This window comes from Pipistrellus kuhlii, unplaced genomic scaffold (genome assembly GCF_014108245.1).
Source record: "Pipistrellus kuhlii isolate mPipKuh1 unplaced genomic scaffold, mPipKuh1.p scaffold_m20_p_6, whole genome shotgun sequence".
Classification (NCBI taxonomy): Eukaryota; Metazoa; Chordata; class Mammalia; order Chiroptera; family Vespertilionidae; genus Pipistrellus; species Pipistrellus kuhlii.
Window position 1 is genome coordinate 72,916,229 of NW_023425562.1, and position 21,148 is coordinate 72,937,376.

The 21,148-nt window shown below is 46.6% G+C and overlaps 1 protein-coding gene across 1 annotated transcript; it reads left to right on the forward strand.

Annotated features, from left to right (window-relative positions):
* Positions 1–14,239: 14,239 nt before the first annotated feature.
* NXT1 (nuclear transport factor 2 like export factor 1) lies at positions 14,240–17,413 on the forward strand. The gene is made up of 2 exons (XM_036417785.2): positions 14,240–14,557; positions 16,698–17,413. Exon 2 carries the CDS (start codon positions 16,757–16,759, stop codon positions 17,177–17,179), a length of 423 nt encoding a protein of 140 aa, XP_036273678.1. The 5' UTR covers positions 14,240–14,557; positions 16,698–16,756; the 3' UTR covers positions 17,180–17,413.
* Positions 17,414–21,148: the final 3,735 nt, after the last annotated feature.

Below are 21,148 nucleotides of genomic sequence, written 5' to 3' on the forward strand. Positions count from 1 at the left end.
GCTGAGGATTCATGGGAATGCATCTTTGGGGCCCTGCTTCTCCCCCTGCTCTGCTCCCTGCCCTTCTTGCACAAACTTTGGCCCATTAATTCCATCTCAGGGACTCTCCAAGGGAACCAACCAGCCAGCCAGACAGCTCTGTGTCATAACGTGTTCGGAGCACCTTAAAACACTCCCTCCTTTCATCCTGCAAGACCCCTGTCTCACGTAGATCCCGGAAAGGATCTGGGGCATTTATCTAAGGAGTCCCTCTTGATAAACTTTAACCGCGTGGGAGTTGGGGCATTCAAGTAGTTGCTAGTGAAGAGGCTACTCTACGCCAGCAGGACCAAGGGCAGGCTTAGGACATAAAAGTCCAGAAGCTTTACTTTAAATTTTAAGCACTATGCAAAATAATTCCATTAACTGCCAGGGGAATTACACCACATGAAACATATGCAGTTGCAAATCACACAGCATTTTATTACACAAATTCCTGTTGCTGCTGGTACAAGCTTAATTGGGGATCCCTGTGGTGCTGCCCTCTGGGGTCCAGCAGCTTATCCAGATGCAGGGGGCTGGCGTTCCTCACCCAAGAGCTCTGTTACATCTCAATCAGGAGTTACTAACTGTTCTTCTGTCGTCTGGCAGGAAAGAGGAGCAAGGAGCAGCATGGCTTGCCGGACTGACAAAAGGACGTGCCTTTGTGGCTATCTCGACAGGCGAGCATCATTAGCTGGTCGGGATTTATTTTTAAAGCCTACTCCACACCCGCAGCAGTTCAGATGGCTATCAGAGAATTACATCTATGCACGCATGTTAATCTCAAACAGGGCGAGGGCTCCATGTGGTTAGGGAGAGTACATCACTCACACAAATGGCTATTTTGACAAGTCACTCTGAGTCAGTTCCAATCCTTATCTCTAGATTACACACACTTCAGAGCAGTGCGGAATGTGTCCTCAATACAAACACCTTAAGTTTCAAAGAAAATTAACTCGAACATTTTAAAATCTTCCTAACGTTTTTAGGCATTTTTTTAAAGCATTTAAAAACTTTTCTACATTTTACTACAACATCCCCACAGGGGGAGAATGTCACCCCGTGACAAACAGGCTTAATGGGGCAATGTCATGAAGTCCCAGTGGCGAAGGTTCAGGAGATCCGTGCCGCAGGAGAGAACAGCTCAGGGAGGCAAAGGGCCAAGGGCCAGGATGTGCAGGAAGGGCCAGGTCTGGTGGGATGGCTTGAGCGAGGGCATCTGCTCCACAATAGGTGTTGTAAATACCCTCTTCTCCCCAGTGGGGTCTCAGTAAGCTACCACTTCCAGACTTGGAAAGAAATGTGTTCAGGGAAGGGAAGGGGCAGACACAGGACGGGATGGTGGCGACTGGGGATCCCAGCATCAAGTGCATCTGCACCCAATGGCCCTAGACCTCTGCCACCATCTGAGGGCCCCTGCCTCTCTCAGCTGGACTTTGTGTGGGCTCTGCACCAAGAAGCACAGAGTCTTGCTCTGGGTCCCCCAGGCTGCAAAGGGCTCCTGAGACTTTGTTTTCTCTCTTTTGGCCTAAGGGCAGAGTTGCAGCCCCAACCTCTAGATTAAAGAGTTCTGCTTTTAGTTATCCCCCTTCTAACTATGGACAAAAGGGTCCACATACTAACCTGACTAACTCAGGGGAGGCCTGCATAGCAGTCTTGCAAACTCAGAGACCTAATGTAACCACAAAGGATGGTCTGAAATTAAACTTCCATTAAAAGCAGTATGGTGGGTAGTTACATTACTCTTAGGAACTTGGGGTAAAATGGAGTTTCTTTCTCATGGGCAGTGGGACTTGGGACTGCAGTTTGAGCAGAGGAAAATTATTCAGTGGACACTTATATTTCCTTCAAATGGATGCAATTGCAAAGAGTTTAGCCACCCTTAACATAATGTAATTTTATTCTTTAAATAATTTTAATTTGTTTAATTTATTTTAATTTTAATAATTATTTTGAAATAGAATCTTATTGTGAAACTAGAGGGAGGCCAGTGCATGAAATTCATGCATGGGGGTGGGGAGATCCCTCAGCCCAGCCTGCCAATCTGGGACCCCTCGAGGGCAGTGGGACAACCCTCTCACAATCCAGGACTGCTTGCTCCCAACTACTCACCTGCCTGCCTTCCTGATTGCCCCTAACCGCTTCTGCCTGCCAGCCTGATCACCACTAACCATTGCTCTGCCAGCCTGATTGATGACTAACTACTCCCCTGCAGGCCCAGTCACCCCCAACTTCCCTCCTCTGCTGGCTTGGTCACCCCTAACTGCATTCCTCTGCTGGCCTGATCCCTCCAAATAGCCCTCCCCTGCTGGCCATCTTGTGTCTACATGGGACAGCCATCTTTGACCACATGGGGGCAGCTATCTAGTGTGTTGGAGTAACGGTCAATTTGCTTGTTACTTTTATTTTAAGTTAAAGGCAGTTCCTGCTTTCTCTTAGGGTGGAGGACAGAAGAGTGACTAAAAAGTAGGCAGAACCCCCTGGACATTCACTGACACCCCCCTTCTTCACTCCTAAAAGCCAGGCCCTCCAAAGATGATGGAGAATGAGGCTAGGAGGCTGGAGAACCCATTGTCATGCTGAGCTGTTCCTTCTACCCACTCATCGGTTTATCACCGGTTTTCCCATTCTACACTATTCATCCACTGCTGTGAAACCACCCCTGGGCTGAAGTTCAAAATGCCAAACAATTTACAAAAACACTAATAAAAGCAGCATTTTGAGATAGCAGCTCAGAGATTCCAAATAGCACCCCAAGTGTAAGTTCCACTGCTTTGGGAAGGCAGAGAACATTTCCTTCCCGAAGCTTCTAAGACTTTCTCCCAAGTGAAATAAAACACACACACACACAAAAAGCCCCTCACCACACCCACCTGTCAAGACACAAGAGATATTCTTAGACTTTGCAACATTTTCAAACGTTTGATCTAGAAATGGAACACTTTCCTTTCACGAAGAGAAAAGCCCAACCAGCTGCAGGAAATAGCTCTTTCCAAAGCCTAGCTCACACTCATGTGGCAGTTGCTTTGAACAGCAACTCAGAAGCTAAGAGCAGGAGAAGTGTGGACAACTTCCAACAGGAAAAAACTATGCTTAGTGGTTAGTTCTGAACTAATCGTCAGGGAAGTGGAAAGGGATGTTTGGTTTAATACTTTAAAACCACAAGAGATATAAGAGGTCCAGATTCTAGGTGTGGATTAGGAGGCATTTTGTTGTTGTTGTTAATGCTCCAGAGAAGGGCAGTTTTCCACCTTATTTTCAATGAAAAGAGAAGACATAAGTGAGTTACACGATATCCATTGGTGATAAATTAGGGAGAAGGAACAAAGCAAAGCAGGGAATCCTCTGGGATTGGATAAAAAGTAAAATGGTATACACATACAACTTTTACATAGGTGGGTGCAGGGTAGTTAAAAGTCAACAATTAACTCAATAACAGTAACAACGAGGGGATTTATAGTCTCTGCTCTGGCATGGTTATTGTGCCCAGAAGGGTCCAGAAAAAGGGAAGTTGCCTTGACATTCCAAAAGTATGCTATCCTAGATGCAAAAAGACAATAGACAGGCTCAATTATAGTTCACATTGACCTTTATCTGGAAAGATTCTAGCCTAGGCCATGACCACCTGCCATAAACTGCTTTCAGTGAAAAGGTTTCAATTTCAGGCCATCTGTTGTGGTTACTTTCGGTCTCTGAGTTTGTAAGGCCACCATGCAGGCCTCCCGTGAGCTTGTAAGGTTTAGTATGTGGTTCCTTTTCATCCACACAGGGAATTCCCTTTTCTTGTGACATCACAAGAACTCCAACAGGAGAACTCCAACTGTAACAGAGGGGACACAGAGGGAGAGCACCAATAACAAAAGGACCCCCTTCATGCCCTCAACCCTTAGGCAGGAATCGGTGTGTGAATGTTCAGGCTCCCCTACCCCCTTTCCAGCCCTCCAGGTGGACCCTGAGGTGCTGCTGCTCTGTGCTGAGTCCTGCAGCATCCTTGGGCTCTGGTAGCCCACAGTGGAGCTGGCTGAGTAACCTGATAATATTCTACTCCAATGCCATTTCAATTGGTGGGCTTTTGCCCCACACCAAGCAATTTTCAGACACCAATTGGGTTTCCCACAATTCCACTCAAATCTGGCACTATCTCCCTGGATAAAGCATCAGTCAGATCCCAGAAGTCAAAGAATCTGTCCCATAAGACTATCTCTGTTATGCCCAGATTTTGTGATCCCCAAAGACCACCAGGAAGCCGAGTCCGATGCTGTAGCAGAAAGCCTGTATTCCATGCTAGCATGGTCCCACTTACACCAACAGCGGTGTGGCTGAAGAGAGCGAGGTCAACAGATCAAGGGGTTTTATAGGGGTGGTAATGTCACTGCTTTGGCTGACCCTGATTGGTTGGGTGAGGGCTAGGGTCCAGTTACAAAATGGAGGATAGCTCTGCCCTGCCCCACAGTACAAAATGGAGTCAGGAGTTAGCCCTGCCACACCCTGCCCTCTCTTCTCCACTTCAAATGACAATCACAAGTCCAGGTTATCACCTGTGCTTCTGACCGACTGGCTATCAATTAGTTCTCATGATCCCCTCCTTACATTTGATTCATCTGCTATGACAGTTTAGAACTCACAGAATCATTTCACTTATTAGATTCACAGTTAAGACTTGTCAACACAAGAAATGTTCAAACCTATGGAGAACTTGTATGAGCTTATTTGAACCCGTTAATGTAAGAAACATTCAAACGTATAGAGGACTTTCATAAGTTTATTTGATCCAAACTGTCAACAGATTAATGTTTCGGAGCGAGTCCCCAAGAGATGGACCACCAAAGCCAATTTAATTAAGCTAGCAAGAATTTATTACAGATTCGAATCTGGGCTCAAACCGTGGCTGACGCAGCAGCCGGAAAACACCCAGGTAAGAGCCCCGATGGAGGGGCAGTCCCTCCAGAGCGCTCACACAAAAACCGACAAACACACACCTACCGCGGCCAGTCAGGCTCTCCGGACCGGGGTCCCTCATGGTCCTGGCTGGGGATACCAGACGAATTTGTGATCCCCAAGGACCACCAGGGAGCCGAGTCCGATGCAATAAGCAAAAGAGCCATCTCCATGGGCTGTCCCACTCACGCCGGCAGCATGGCGGAAGAGAGTGAATTTCGCCCAGTCCAGGGGTTTTACTCAGGTCGGTGGTGATGTCACTGCCTCGGCTAACCCTGATTGGCCCCACAGGACAAAGAACTGGCCCTACATATCTGTTCCTAAATCCTAAAGACTAAATTCTAAAGACTGGGCCGAAACCAGTTTGGCTCAGTGGATAGAGCATCGGCTTGGGGACTGAAAGGTCCTGGGTTCGATTCCGGTCAAGGGCATGTACATTGGTTGTGGGCATAATATCCCCAGTAGGGGGTGTGCAAGAGGCAGCTGATCGATGACTCTCTCTCATCGATGTTTCTAGCTCTCTATCTCTCTCCCTTCCTCTCTGTACAAAATCAATAAAATATTTAAAAAGATAAAATAAAAATAAAAAAAAAAATTAAAAAAATAAAAATAAAAAATAAAAAATAAATTCTAAAGACTGGGGACAGCCTGCAGCATTGGTTCCCAGTCACACCCTGCTGGACATTGGAATGTGGCCCTATCTTGCCCATAATACAAAAGCAGAACTAAAGGTTATCTATAGTTTCTACCTCTCAAGCTACTGAGTCAGTGGGAGTCAATCTCCTGTAACTACCCTATTGTTTAAGCAAGTAATCGAAGGTCGAAGTCAGATAGCAAGGTTAAAATTCAAACAGCAGTTTTTACCCAAGTATGATTGCTACCATATTTCAATTAAGATAATTCTCCAGAGAATGGCAATTTTGCACTTTATTTTATAAATTACAATTAAAAGAGGAGACAGAGTTGGAAATCCGTTAGTGGTAGATTTGGAAAGTGGGAGAAAGCAAAGCAGGAAAAACTCTGGAATTGAAAAAAGAGTAAAATGATAGATTCATACATCTTTTACAAAAGGGGGGCGGGGGCGGGTGCAGGATAGTTATTAACTCAGTAACTATTAGGGGATCTGTGGTCTCCTGTCTTCAAGAGGTCTGGAAAAAGGAAAATTACTTTGACATTCCAAGGATATGTTATCCTAGATGCAAAAAGACATTAGATAAGCTCAGTTAAGGTTAAGATTGACTTTTATCTGAGAATCTGGGAAGATTCTAGCCTAGGACATGGCTACTCACCATAAACTGTTCTTAGTTAAAAAGTTTTAATTTCAGATGAGCCTATGTGGTTACCTTAGGTCTCTGAGTTTGTAAGGCCTCCCCTGAGCTTGTCAGGGTTAATATGTGGTCCCTTTTCATCCACACACTTAAGAGAAGCCTGAAGAAAGAAACACATAGGGCAAGCACACCACCCTCCTCGAATCTCTGTGTGGTCCCAACCGAGAAGCCCTCCAAACCCTACCTAGTTGGTTTTATGGGGGATTCATTACTTAGGCATAATGGGTTAAATCATTGGTCATTGGTATTGAACCCAACCTCCAGCTCCCCTCCTCTCCTGGAAGGTACAGGGCAGAACTCAAGTTCCAGCCCTTTCATCACTTGGGTGCTTCTCAAAGCCACCTCATTAACATAACAGAAGATACTTGATCCCTCTCAGCCCTTAGGAAATTCCTAGTGTTTTAGGAGTTCCATGCTAGGAAGAGGATAAAGACCAAATTAGTATTTCTTGTGATAAATTACAGTAGGACAGCCACTCTCATCTAAATTCCCCACTCCTAGATCTGTGCTCCTGCACTTACCAAAATCAACAATTTGCATTGAATCCCTGCTCTAGATGCCCTTATTGGAGAATCCCAAATAAGTCTACAACACATGGAGTACTTTATGCACATTAATTCATGGAACCTACTTAGAAGCAAAGAAATAGGATGGTCCTCTGAAAGTTAAAGGTCAGCAAGGCATTAATTGGCACAGACATATACAATGTCATCTTTAAGAGGAAAGAAAACTCACCCTTGCCTGGCTATGTCATTGAAGGGATTAAGATATATTTCTCAGCAGTTGAAACCAGTTTGGCTCAGTAGCTAGAGCGTCAGTCAGCCTGCGGACTGATGGGCACCAGGTTCAATTCAGGTCAAGGGCATGTACCTTGGTTGTGGGCACATCCCCAGGAGGATATGTGCAGAAGGCAGCTGATCGATGTTTCTCTCTCATTGATCTTTCTAGCTCTCTACCCACCACACTAGAATCCCTCTCCCTTCCTCTCTGTAAAAAATAAATAAATAAATAAACAAACAAACAAACAAACAAATATATGTTTTTAAAAAAAGATATTTCTCAGCAGAGTGCAGAAATTCACAGAAAAGGGAGTGGTGAAATTCACAGGGGCAAAACTGGGTGGTACTGGTGGAGGGCATTGTGCTCACAGCACTCAGTATGTGCCCTAGTGACACTTCCTTTTCTGGAACATAGATCTTCAGGCCTGTCAGCTCCATGCCATTTACTTCTGGAATCATATACCCACCATCTCTCCTTGTTCTGCTCTGTGACCTGGAGCCACCTCCCTGGGCTGCTGTGGCTCTCACCTCATCTGCTCACACAGGGAGAACATGCTTATCTTGCAAAGGGGGCATCCTAGTCTCCTGGGAGCTGGTTCTGACTATAGATAAACAAACTGACCCACCACCACCGCCACCACCACCACCCCATACACACACAAACACAGCAGAAGCACAGTCTTGTAATTCATTTTCAGAAATCATAGGGAGTCGGCCTCAGGAATGTACTGAGTTCTTTGAGGTGGTGCCATCTGCTAAGGCCTTCGGAGTGGGAGGCTGTCTTCAGGGATCCTTTCATAGCAAGTAGCAAACCCACTTCATAGGGTTCATAGAGTTCAAAGGGAGGTATTATTGGCTGGAAGTTCTCTCCTGGACCCTCAAGAGGACTCCAAGGATGATAATGAAAAGAATTCTACCTGGCTTGCTGCATAACAGACCACTGGGAACCTTAGGGGCTTAACAGGGCGACTGTCACTTGCTTCACCGACCAATCTGCACTTTGAGTAGGGCATGGCAATGAAGGTTCATTTCTGCCCTCTGCCCCAGCAGCCCAAGCCAGAACTGCAGCATCCATTTTTCCAAGGCAGCCCATTCCCACAACTCTGGCTTCTGGGATAGCTCAGCTGGCTCTCCACCCGGGCCTATCCATGTAGCCTGGGCTATGCACAGCATGTAGCAAGTCTGGGTCGCAAGGACATGAGTACAGAGAGAGCCAGCAGAGGCTGTGTCTCAGAAGTTACACAGCATTGTTTCTTCTGAACGCTGTCTGTAAAGGGCCTCACACGGTCCCATAAGCCTTCCTGAGCCATTGGAGGGGGCTTTACACCATCTCCTGATGAGCAAGGTTCTGGATGAGCATATGGGATTGCAATATTTTTACGGCCATTTTTGGAAAATATAACCCACCACACTAAGAAATGAGAAACCAAATGAGAATAAGGCAGCCACTCTCCATAGCTTACAAGTGTGTGTGTGTGTGTGTTTTACTCTAGCTCTTCCTCTCCTTTCCTCTCTCTAGTCTCAGGCTTTTCTCCTCTACTTCATTATCTCTTCTCTGTGCTCACAGCCACACCTCACCTCTTAAGATTAGGGCCTCAGTTTCTCCTGCCTTCCCAGAATCTCCCCAAAAGGCAGGTTCTCAAATGACCTCCCAGAATTGTAGTCACAGCTCACGCTGATCCAGCTGTAGCTCATGATCCTTTTATCAGGAAGATAAAAACAACACACATTTAGTTTTGGTGGTGATTAGAGGTACAACTGCCCAATCATCGCTATAGATTGCCTGGTTCCAACCTCTCTTGGCAAACAAATGTTAGATCCTGTACCAGAAAACTATGTTGAAAATGAGGAAAAAGCTCAGTCCTATGTTTACAGACTTAAAGATCCGAAAGTCGTCCATCTTCAAAGCTGCCAGAGGCTCAGTGTGACCAGATGTGGCCTTCTTCCTTGGATGGACTCCACACAGCAAATGGGACCACTTGCTCCACTGCTGAAGCCAGGCTCATCTTCCAGAAGGTGGTCATGTGACTTGGTGACAAATCCTACCAATTTGTCAGTACACTTGTCCCAAGTTTAAAAGCCAATTGTTGGCAAATAAGGAAGTTGCTGTCAATGCAAAATGTCAAAGCATATTAACATTTTCTGAATGTTTACTGTTTTCTCTCTCGGTCCTGTGCTAAAACTTAGCACGTGTTGTTTCATTAGCTTTTCATGTCAACCCAAGATGGCTTTTATTACTGTCCCCACTCTACAATGAGGTAGCCGAGCTTTCAGGAGGTTAATTCACTTGCCACAATTAGTACACTAAGTCATAGTAGCTAACTTACAATAGTACCTTTATATTTATGCCCAATGTTAAATAGTACTTTAAAGAGGAATTAACTGGCTATTAAAACCAAGAGGCCCAAACTTCAGGGCTGATTTCTTTCCCAATGTAGTCATCAAAAGTTTGATTTCTCCTTATCTCTCCTGTCTGCCTCATCCGAAGGGGCTCCCCCGTCAGGAGATAAGATGGCTGCAATAGCACCATCCACATATCACATGCCCAGAGGAGAAATGGGAAAAGATCTTTCTCAAAACCTCCTGTGAAATCCTTCTCCAGACTCAATGGTCCAAATAGGCCCATGACTACCCCAGAACTCAGGACAGAGCCTTAGAGCCAGGAGTGTCTCCAATCTCCCCAAATCAAGAACTATAAGGGAGGTAAATGCCAGGCTTGTTTCTAAGAGTAGAGAAGTGACTGTTAGAGGGGAATCATCACCATTAGAATGTTGTAGAGCAATGATTTGAACCCAGACCTTGTCTGTCTATTCACACGGTATTTATTGAGTCCTTGTTATAGGTCAGGCACAATTTTAGATGGAGGCACAAACCATTCCTCTCACCCCCTGCTATTGGCTCTGCTGGCTCTTGTTACGGAGCGAGTCCCCAAGAGATGAACCACTGGAGCCAATTTGATTAAGCATGCTAGAGTTTATTACAGATTCGAATCCGGGCTCAAACCTTGGCTGACACAGCAGCCGGCAAACACCCAGGTGAGAGCCCCGATGGAGGGGCAGTCCCTCCAGAGCGCTCACACAAAAACACAGACAAACACACACCTACCGTGGCCAGTCAGGCTCTCCGGATTGGGGGTTCCTCATGGTCCTGGCTGGGGATCCCAGACGAATTCATGATCCCCAAGGACCACCAGGGAGCCGAGTCCGATGCAATAAACAAAAAAGCCTTCTCCATGCTAGCATGGGCTGTCCCACTCACGCTGGCAGCATGGCGGAAGAGAGCGAATATCGCCCAGTCCAGGGGTTTTACTCAGGTCGGTGGTGATGTCACTGCCTCAGCTAACCCTGATTGGCCCCTCAGGACAAAGAACTGGCCCTACATATCTGTTCCTAAATCCTAAAGACTAAATTCTACAGCCCGCAGGGTGGGTTCCCAGTCACACTCTGCTGAACATTGGAATGTGGCCCTATCTTGCCCATAATACAAAAGCAGAACTAAAGGTTATCTACAGTTTCTACCCCTGAAGCTACTGAGTCAGTGGGAGTCCATCTCCTGTAACTACCCTATTGTTTAAGCAAGTAATCGAAGGTCGAAGTCAGATAGCAAGGTTAAAATTCAAACAGCAGTTTTTACCAAAGTATGATTTCCACCATATTTCAGCTCTCAGGGCAAAAGCCTTGTTTTCACAAGACCTTCGAGCTGGACAACTGTCCTCCTAACTAGCTTTTCTAGGTTTGAAGCAGCTCTGTGGCTCCAGACTGACCATTTAATTTGTCTCTCAGCTTCTCACCTGTGAAACTGAGAGTAATGACACCTCCACCAAAGTTATAAGAATGAATCCACTGACTCTGAAAAGAAATATTCCTGTCAGGATGGGCTCCTCCTGGCTACCTGGACTCAAATTCACAACCAGAACCTGGCAGCCATTGCTGACCCAGGTCTCTCATGCACTGTAGAGGGCCAAATGGGAAGACATCTGGATATTCTTTAGATTGTTGCTGACTGGGCCCGGATATTGGCGGAGTCATGTCAGTTGCACTCCCGCCCTGGGCGTGCAGAGATGTTCTTAGTTCCTGGCTTGTGTTTGTCCAGGAGGAAGGAGTGGGTGGGACCTGGGCCCTCCTAGGCTCCTTGTTATCCTGTGAGACCCCCCATGTGGATAAATAGATGTGCTGTATGGCTCAGGAGGTTGTCAGTCTCTCCAGTAGAGGAGGTCTGCGACCCACCTGGGGCCCGGCTTAAACCTATTTCTGCATCAACTCTCTTCATTTCTTTATTTCTCAATCCCTGGCTGCCTCTATGAAGAACCCATTTCATCTCTCTTTCCGTGCTGGCCACGGAGAAGGGAGATCCCTGGCCGTATCAGTCCCCTGCAATGCACAATGCATCTTAGAGAGGCACAACAGGTCAGGTTGCCAAGACTTCTTGCCATTGGAACCAACTCTTATAAAAGAAGTTTCTGGAATCATATTTCTACCGAGATATGCCCTGTTCATTTGCAACAAGTGCTACATTTTCCTTTGCATCTTTACCAACCAATCAAAGCATCTCCATAATGACCAAGTGGATGCATGATTCTAACCAATCAGAACAATGCTAAGTGGACCAATTAAAATTTGTAAATTTGGACTCAGCATTTGCATAGAAATAGACCAATCAGGGCACCAGGGCAGGGACTTTATAAAAGCGGGCCTCCCCTTTGGAGAGCCAGTGGGAGAGCACACCTTTCGGTTTTCACCCAAGCTGGGTTTCTCTGGTTTGAAAACAGTCTCTCCTTTTAACGCCCCCAGAGTGGGGACTCCTGTTGGCACTGGATTGGTGGCAGGGACTATCTGTTAACAAAATAAAAATGGCTTCGGTGGGAAACATGAGGAAACTTAAAGCAGTAGACATCCAACCTAGTGGGCATGTAGTACTAGTAAGTCAACTCTCATTTTCATTCCATTGATGCTATGATTTGGATTTCTGTACATTACATCCTATTTTTTTTTGTCTCAGGCTTTATAAAGACATTTTAGTGTGAATACTGCTCCACAGATGCTAGTTCACCCTCTCTACTCTGTCTACAACTTAACTTTTTATAATCCAAACTAGAGTCCTGATGCACAAAGATTTGTGCAAGAATAGGCCTTCCTTCCCCTGACTGCAGTCACCGGCTTCCCTACAGCACACGGGACCCAGGCCTTCGCTCTGGCCAGAGCCACCTTCTGCCTTCACTCAGGCTGGAGTCACCTATCACCTTCACTCTAGCCCTGCTGCCCTCTGTAGCTCCCTTCACTCCCTAGCCCCCCTTATAGCAGGCATCCCACTCGGGGCCGCTTTGTGCCTGAGCGTGTACACTGCCCAGAGGTCCAGAGTGGTCGGGGTGGGGTGGAATGCCTGCATAGTCCCCATGGTGACAACACAAGCATCTCAGCCCAGCTGCTGCCATCTTTGTGTCAATTTGCATATCCCCTCCTTATTGGCTGTGGGCATAACTATTTTGTTGCAGAGTGATGGTCAATTTGCATATTCTCTTTATTAGATAGGATTTTCCTATTGTATTAAGTAAGTGGAAGAGGGGGACACCTACAGTAGAGCCACCAGTTTCTAAATTTGTCCTGAAATCTGAGCAAGGATTCTCTTAAGAATTCAAGCAAAGGTACACGATAGTGTAGGTAGCTAACAAGTATGAATTGAATGCATGTACATTCTAAAGATGGGTCAACCTCGCACTCCTAGAGGGCCCCCAGATTATTTGCAAGGAATTATTCAGTCCCTCAGAGCAGTGGATGGAACTGAGAATCTTCTATCTGAAGTAACCAAATTTTTAAATTTATGCTGTAAACTCTAAATTTCCCAAGGCCCATGCTAACTGGTTCCATTCTTTAAAAACAAACAAACAAACAAACAAACATGTTTTTATTGATTTATTTTGTAGAGCAAGAGAGGGATAGAAACATCAATGAGATAGAAACATCAATCGGCTGCCTCTTGTATGCCCCCTACTGAAGATTCAGCCTGCAACCCACACATGTGTCCTGAGGGGAAATTGAACTGGGACCTCTTGGTTCATAGGTCCACACTCAAGCACTGAGCCACACTAGCGGGGCTAACTGGTTCCATTCTACTGAGCCTGTTGTTTTAAACAAAAATCCAGTAAAATAAATGAATAAACAAACAAACAAACAAATAAATATCAGTTTAGGTCCCAGATTAGCAGAAATGCAGCTAGTTTCAAGGCTGGAAAAAAAAAGAATAAAAATATCAACCAGCCGAAACCGGTTTGGCTCAGTGGTAGAGGGTCAGTCTGCGGACTGAAGGGTCTCAGGTTCGATTAGCGTCAAGGGCACATCCCCTTGTGTGCAAGAGGCAGCTGGTCGATGTTTCTCTCTCATCGACGTTTCTAGCTCTCTATCTCTCACTCTTGCTCTCTGTAAAAAATCGGTAAAATACATTTTTAAAATATTGATATATATATCAACCAAGCTCAGACAGAGCTGGAGCCAGGCCGTTTTCCTAGCCCCTCAATTCACAGGACACAAGAAGCAAAGTTTCCCTATTTGGCATCCTTTTGTCACTTCAAGCTTGACCCACACCCTCAACTCTTGTCTCACTTTTAGTTTAATCCCCCATTTAATATAAATTGGTTTTCCTCTCTGTATTCTTTGGGACCAGCTCAGGTACTTGATCAGGTGGAGCTCCGCAGAAGTCCTGCGGACTTCACTCACAGTCTAGGCGGGGTTTTCCTGGCGCCCTCGGGGTGCAACCTGACTCCCCCTCTCCTGGACCCACCCTCTCCCCTCACATGCTAGCTCTGATTGAAAGCCGTCAGTTGGGTCACTGCCACTGCATCAAAGAGCGAAGCTTCTGGCGAATGGGGCACTGGGGAGGGAACGGCAGCACACCCTGCACACATTGCCCATCCTCTTACTAAAGGACCGCCTCTTGCCGGAGAGCCCACCCACTTCCGCGTCCCAGGGCGAAACTTGGAGGTTTTATCCAATCAGAAGTCCCACCAGTCCCTTGGGCGGGATTCTATGATCCGGTTGGACCAATGAGAACTTCGGCGTAGATTGGCTGCCGACTTCCGGGAAAGCGCCTCTCCCGGAAGTCACCCTCTCCTTTGAGCCACTCGTAGGCGGAGCTAGCCCGCGAGCTCGCCGTGCCACTGGCTGGCACAACTGCCTTTCATGGCAGGTGGGCGGGCGCTACCGGGGCGCTCTCGTACGGCACTGCGGGGCGGGCCGCGCGGGGGGCCGGTTCGGTCTCCGCCTCCGTGGTCCCGGCGCCCGGGCGGGGCCTCTCGGGAAGAAGAGGAGGGGCGGAGGGCGGCTCTTCCCGCCGCCTCCTCGGCAAGCGGCGGAGGGGCCCGCCCCGCGACCTCCGGGGGTCGGTTCTCCGAGTTGCTGTGGTCTGCGCGGGGGGCTCCCGAGGAGGACCGCCGCCGTCGCCGCCTCCTTCGTTACCCGGGCTGACCGAGGTCGCCGACCCCGGCCTTCGCCGGCGCAGGTAGGTGACGCCCGGGCGGGCAGGCGGAGGGACTCAGGAGACCTCCCCCACGTGTGTCCCCCACGCCCTCCCTCCATTGTCAGGGTTTCGCCGGGGTTGGTCCCCGCCCGGGTGGCAGCGTTGCGGGTCTCTCTTGGGCTTTGGCCTGGGCGGAAAGCTGGGCAGTAAATTCGCTTGACGGCGAAGTGTTCGTGCACCGGAGCAGGTTTGGGTCCAGGAAGAGCGGGCTGGACTGGTTCGGTGGAAAGCCACTCGCCCCCAGCAACGAGGCCTGTTTCATCACAGGTCCGGCCTCAAAGAGCGAGAGGGCGGGGACCTGGGGAAGCGGCGAACTCCCGAGCCTCCTGGTCCTGCTGCTGCTCAGCCTCCTTTTCCCCGGTTTGATGGAGACGGGCCTTCAGCTGCGGCGGTCGTTTTGTTAATCGGCATTGGGGCAGGCACGTTGTTATCTGTGTTTGGAAAGACCACTTGCGGGACCCCAAAGGAGCTGGGAGTTGGGGTGGGAGCAGAGGGGGTATCTGAGATCCATGAGATGGCAGAGGGGCTGAGATATGTCCAGGGGATGGATGTGGACCCTGCGAGGTTCAGAATTCCAGCAAGACAGAAACTTGGGCCCCTGAAAAGGATTTTCAAACTAGCATCCGGGAATTGTGCTCTTATAGGATTGATTTCAAATATGCAGGAACTTAAAAAAAAAAATCAAGTAAAAGGTCGGCATAATCTTGACAACATGTTTAAGGGCTACACAACGTTCTTATAAATGGTAAATTGGGAGTGTGCTTACTTTGAAGACCTTGACTAAACCTGTTTCATTTTTCTTGTTAAGTGTAATTGTTGCTTAGTGTTGCTCATACTCTCTCACCCATTTGTGGCGACCATTAAATGAGGTAATGCGTGCAAAGCCTGTAGCAAATACAGCTGAGAGTGTGGTGGAGGCTTGGCTTTAGGTTTATGGTGGGAGTGGAAAGGCCAAGGTCTGCATCAGTCCCGGAACTGCTCATTCCTAGGACCACGCTACCTCCCAGCTCCTTACAGCTCTTTGCAGAAGGCAGAGGTCTCCACTTCTCTCAGCCCTGACTCCTTCCAGGTCCTCTGTGTAATCTCTTATGTATTTCATTTAAAAAGTTAAGGCCTGAGAAATTTAAAAAAAAGAAGGTTTAATATTTAATTTTGTAAATGTAAGCATATCCACTATTTCAGTAATGTTGGATTCCTTTTTAGTGTTGGGTTCCTTTTTTTAATCATGCAAAAAAGAACAGGGAACTATAACAGTTGTACCATATTCCCGAAAAAAAAAAAAAAAAAAAAACAAGAAAAAAACACCACCACCACACAAATCATACTATTTCTTTATGCTTTTGGACTTTTTTTTTCTTTTGAAGGAAAGTAGCATCTCAGCTACAATTGAAATTAGTTTTGCCACTCTCATACCCCTCACCACCACCCCATAGAATTTCTTTGATTCTATCTCGTCTTGCCATTGTGGCTTATAGGATCTACCTGGTGGTGGGCATTTGTGCTCACAAATGTTGGGTGTTCTCCATTCTCGTTCCCAGCCAGCTGCCAGGTTTGTGTTTTATAGCTTATCATGAGAATTATGGCCATCATTTGGTTCTGTCCTTGGGGCATTTGTTCTCTTCTCTCTTAAGAAACTTGACTTTTTTTTTTTTTTTTTATAAACCCTTTTCGTCTCTGGAATGAACCCGTGAAGACTGACACCAGCTGATAAGCATATGCCATCTGATTGACCTCTATTGGGCCACTGTTCCCTTTAACAAGTCCACTGCCTTTACCCAGGATACATTTTGCTCACTTTCCACACTCAGGAAAAACTGGCCTTCCATAGTCATGTATGCCATTTTATAAAATGAGATTTTTAAAATTCATAGTAATGGCTACTATTTTCTGAGAGGTAGGTAACTAAGCACTTTCTCACATTATATGCCACAAGTGGTAATATTTCCATTTTAAGATGAGCAAACACTTAGTAAGATTAGGTGTCAGCAGCCATTTGAGACTAGCGTCATCTCTCTATAGGATGTAATTGTTTTCCCACCCATAGAATGGGGGGATTGTTCTCTGTCAGGAGAGATGGAGTTTGGCATTCACCTGGGTTCTCTTCAACCTTCCTGCCCCACAGCCCGGCGCCCTCGGGTGCAGGAAGCACCTGGGTGGAGGCCTCCTTTGGGAGAGCCAGAGATGGCATCCATAGACTTCAAGACCTACGTGGACCAAGCCTGCAGGGCTGCCGAGGAGTTTGTCAACGTCTACTACACCACCATGGACAAGCGGAGGCGCCTGCTGTCCCGCCTCTACATGGGCACCGCCACCCTGGTGTGGAATGGAAACGCCGTGACAGGACAGGAGTCCTTGAGTGAGTTTTTCGAAATGTTGCCTTCCAGTGAGTTCCAGATCAATGTGGTTGACTGCCAGCCTGTACATGATGAAGCCACCGCAAGCCAGACCACAGTCCTCGTTTTGATCTGTGGAACAGTGAAGTTCGAAGGCAACAAACAGCGGGACTTCAACCAGAACTTCCTCCTGACTGCCCAGGCCTCACCTAGCAACACCGTGTGGAAGATAGCAAGTGATTGCTTCCGGTTCCAGGACTGGACCAGCTAGTAGAGCAGGCGTCAGCCCCAGCTCTGGAGGGAAACATCTCAAAATGTGGGGACACCAGTTCCTTTCTGTTGTTGTGGACTACCCTGGCCAGGTGAACTCTGCATTTGCTCGAGTCCAAGGAGCCCCTTTATTTGTCATAGTTGCCTTTTCGTAGTACAGTTTTCTATTTTTCTACTTGTCCAGTGGAGACCCTGGTTCTGGAAATACTGACAAATAAATAATACTACACGTGTTGTTTCTTTTCTCTTGCCTAATGTGTTTTCAGGTTTTCAGAAGGTACTAGGTTAAAGGCAGTAAGCTTAGTAGAAGGCACCTGCGGAGGTGTGAGGGCCAGGGGCAGGCATGGGTGTGCACACAGGTGTACTGCAGCTGGGCTTCGCAGCTATCTCCACACTGGAATTCTTGCGACGCTTTGAAATTACCTTTGCTCATGCTACCCATCCCAGACTGACTGTACCCTAGTGTCTGAGGTAGTGCTAGCATCAGCATTACAGAACTGGGTTCCTTTCCCATCCTGCCTGCCCTGCTCCAGCTCGGGATCCCCTCCCTGGCTCCTACCAGCTTCCTGCAACCCCCACCTGGTGGGGCGGGGCTTCTGTCCCAGACAAGGCTGAGAGATAAAAGGCCCTGGTAGGTCCAGCCTGAGGGCAGAGCGCTGAGTGGATGGGAGACACGAAGGCTTCCTCCAGGTGGGCATTCCTGCCTAAACTCAGAGTAGTTATTCAGGAAATGTCAGAAATCAGGAAGCATCTAAATGGTCAGTTCCAAGCTCAGCAGTGCACACCATCTGAGGCTGTAAGATGCTCTATCTGGCTGTGCCCAGGAGGAGTGGGCCCCTCGAACAAGTCCATCCAGGCTTCTGGGCATCAAGGGCAGGGTCAGGGCTGAGCCTTCCTGCCTTCTGCACATCAGGCCAGGTGGGGAGCAGGGATCCTTGGGCATGACCCAGACTCTGAGGCTGGCAGGAGAGGGGCTGGTTGCCTGGCCTTCTCACCCTTCCCGTACCTGTTTCCTTTGCCAGGAGCTCATCCCCAAGGTATCCCCAGGCTGATCTCTTGCCACCCCTGGAGTTTTTGCTCAAACTCACCTCCTCAGAGCGGCTCCCAGAATTCACCTGCTCCTAGGTTCTGCCCAGGGGGTAAATCCTACCCAACTGTGGAGTAGGGGTGGGGAGGCAAGAGGGGCCAGAGAGGCATTCTTGGGGGTTCTGGGGTGTCCCAGAGGCCTGCATATATCAATCAGGGTTTTGGTCTTTAACTTGTTCCCATCATTCCTGATATTAAGGACAACCAGGCAAAGAATTATTTGCTCTCACAATTAAGGGTAAACAATGTTTTCAGCAGCATAGCAGTATTTTAAAACATCTTCTGTCTTTGGTAAGGAAAATACAGGTTATAGCAGAATAAAGATTTGTGAATTTGGCTAATATGTCCATGCATTGTGCTAGTATTTGAACATATACATGTCTATAAAGCAAGAAGTGTATGCTAGTACCCTGTTTCCCCGAAAATAAGACAGTGTCTTATATTAATTTTTGCTCCCAAATACGCTAGGTCTTATTTTCAGGGGATGTCTTATTTTTCCATGAAGAAGAATACGGTACACATTATTAAATGAAAATAAAGGAAATTTATTATCTGTATACGGTACAGTAGTTGTCAACACAAACCAGACAAACTGAATCCTACAGTATCAAGAATTTACTCATTTATTCAATGGCAATCATATCATCTTCTGGAACATCATCATAATCCAATTCCTGAATTTCCTGGTGAATATCTTGTGACTCCATTTCTTTCAGAATCAGTGGACCAAATCTCTCATGCTTAGCAATAGCATTCTGAGACAGAGCCTAGGGGGGCCTTATTTTCGGGAGGATGCCTTATATTTCACTCAGAAGGAAACCTGTAAGTAGGTCTTATTTTCAGAGGATGTCTTATTTTCAGGGAAACACGGTAGTTTATTGTCTGAAATGAGGGATCAACGTGTAAATACAGAGTAAAGAGAATGGTACAGGTTTCTGCAGGGTTCTGAGTGAATTAACTATGAACCCAATAATGCTGGGTAACAAATATTTCCCAAATCTCAGCAGAAGCTTTTATTTCGCTTAGGTGACACTTGAAATTGTAGGTTATCTGAATACTCTTCTAGCTGGGGCTGAGTGGGTTCATTTAAAAAGCCTGACCTTTTAAGCCTGAGACTTGGAACTGGCACACTGTCACTTCTATACATCCCATTGGCCCAATCAAGTCACATGGCTGAGGTCAAGGTTAATGGATATGAAGATAGATGCCTTTTCTAATGGGAGAAGCTGAAACTCATGGAAAAGAGTGGACACGTGGGTGAAGAATGGTGACCATCATCGTCAATACAATCTATCCAATTCCTATAAAGGATCAGGTAAAAAATGGGAAGGGCTTCCTTTAGGAATCTGACCTTGCAACTGACACCAGAGAATCAGGACCAGTGAATCCTAAACTCCCCAAAATCAAGTGAAGATGAGCTTATTCTTAGATTAGGAAGCAGAGTCTGGTAGAAGCTGCTTTTAGAGCACATAGCCCCGGTGTCTTTTGGGACTTCCAGAGATTAGATGCTGCTTTGGTTGACATATTTTCAATGGCAGTTTATAGATGAGGAAATGGATTTGTGTTTTTTAAAAAAGGAAAAGGGTGAGATTCTGTTAGGGACAGAAATAGAATATTGGGGACTAGCTATAATTATAAGAAATATTAATCATGCCGAAACTGGTTTAGCTCAGTGGATAGAACGTCGGCCTGCAGACTGAAGGGTCCCGGGTTCGATTCCGATCAAAGGGCATGTACCTTGGTTGCGGCACATTCCCGGTAAGGGGTGTGCAAGAGGCGGCTGATCAATGACTCTCTCATCGATGTTTCTAACTCGCTATCTCTCTCCCTTCCTCTCTGTAAAAAATCAATAAAATATATATATTTTTAAAAAAGAAATATTAATCATGCTCTGTTAATATGATTATTTTGTTCTGAGTAAAGAAAGCACTTTCTAACCTGGCTGGGAGTTGCAAGCAGGACCTGGGAGCTCACGGGAAATTCAGCCCATCTTCCATATCCAAGAACTGCCTTTAAGATTAACAACCTCATTGCAGAAATCAGAGGCGCCAGCCCTTTGCAAACCCCCCAGCCCGCATTGCCTATAAACTGCCCATTTTGCATACCCATTCTTAACCCTTTTGCCTACTTCCCCATGTAATCTTTGTCCTTCTACTCGAATATCAGCAGCTGGCTTTTGAGGGAGGAGGGTGGAGAGCAGATTTTTTTTTTAATTAAATATATTTTATTGATTTTTTACAGAGAGGAAGGGAGAGAGCTAGAGAGCTAGAAACGTCGATGAGAGAGAAACACCGACCAGCTGCCTTTTGCACACTCCCTATCGGGGATGTGCCCGCAACCAACGTACATGCCCCTAACCGGAATCGAACCCGGGACCTTTTAGTCCGCAGACCGACGCTCTACCACTGAGCCAAACCGGTTTCGGCGGAGAGCAGATTTTTGTGGCTGACTTGCTATTCTCCCATACTGCCAGCCTTATTGGAATAAACACTAATTTATGATTCAACCCTGTCTGGGGTTGAATTGGCTCAAGTAGTGACAGGCAGCCCAGACCTCCACTGATTGTCTGGTTTCACTATCAGATGGGCTTGCTCTTTCAGAAAAAAATTGGCAAAAACTATACACACACACACACACATATATAGTTTATTACAGTCTCAAAATTATGGTGAATACATAAGCACTAACACATGTAGAACACTTTTCTGTTAAATTAAACTTTTCATATACTTAATTTAATTGCACAAACAAGTAAAAACAGATAAACTAATTTGTCATTTTTTTAACATATGCACTCGGAAAATTTACTTTATTATATAATGGACTTTGGCTTTAACAGATACCTCCTTGCCCAAATTAGTCAGTTAAATAGAGGTTTTAATGT

Bases quoted from the DNA above. Each gene is read 5' to 3' on its own strand.
- NXT1 (XM_036417785.2), top strand. From the start codon at position 16,757: ATGGCATCCATAGACTTCAAGACCTACGTGGACCAAGCCTGCAGGGCT.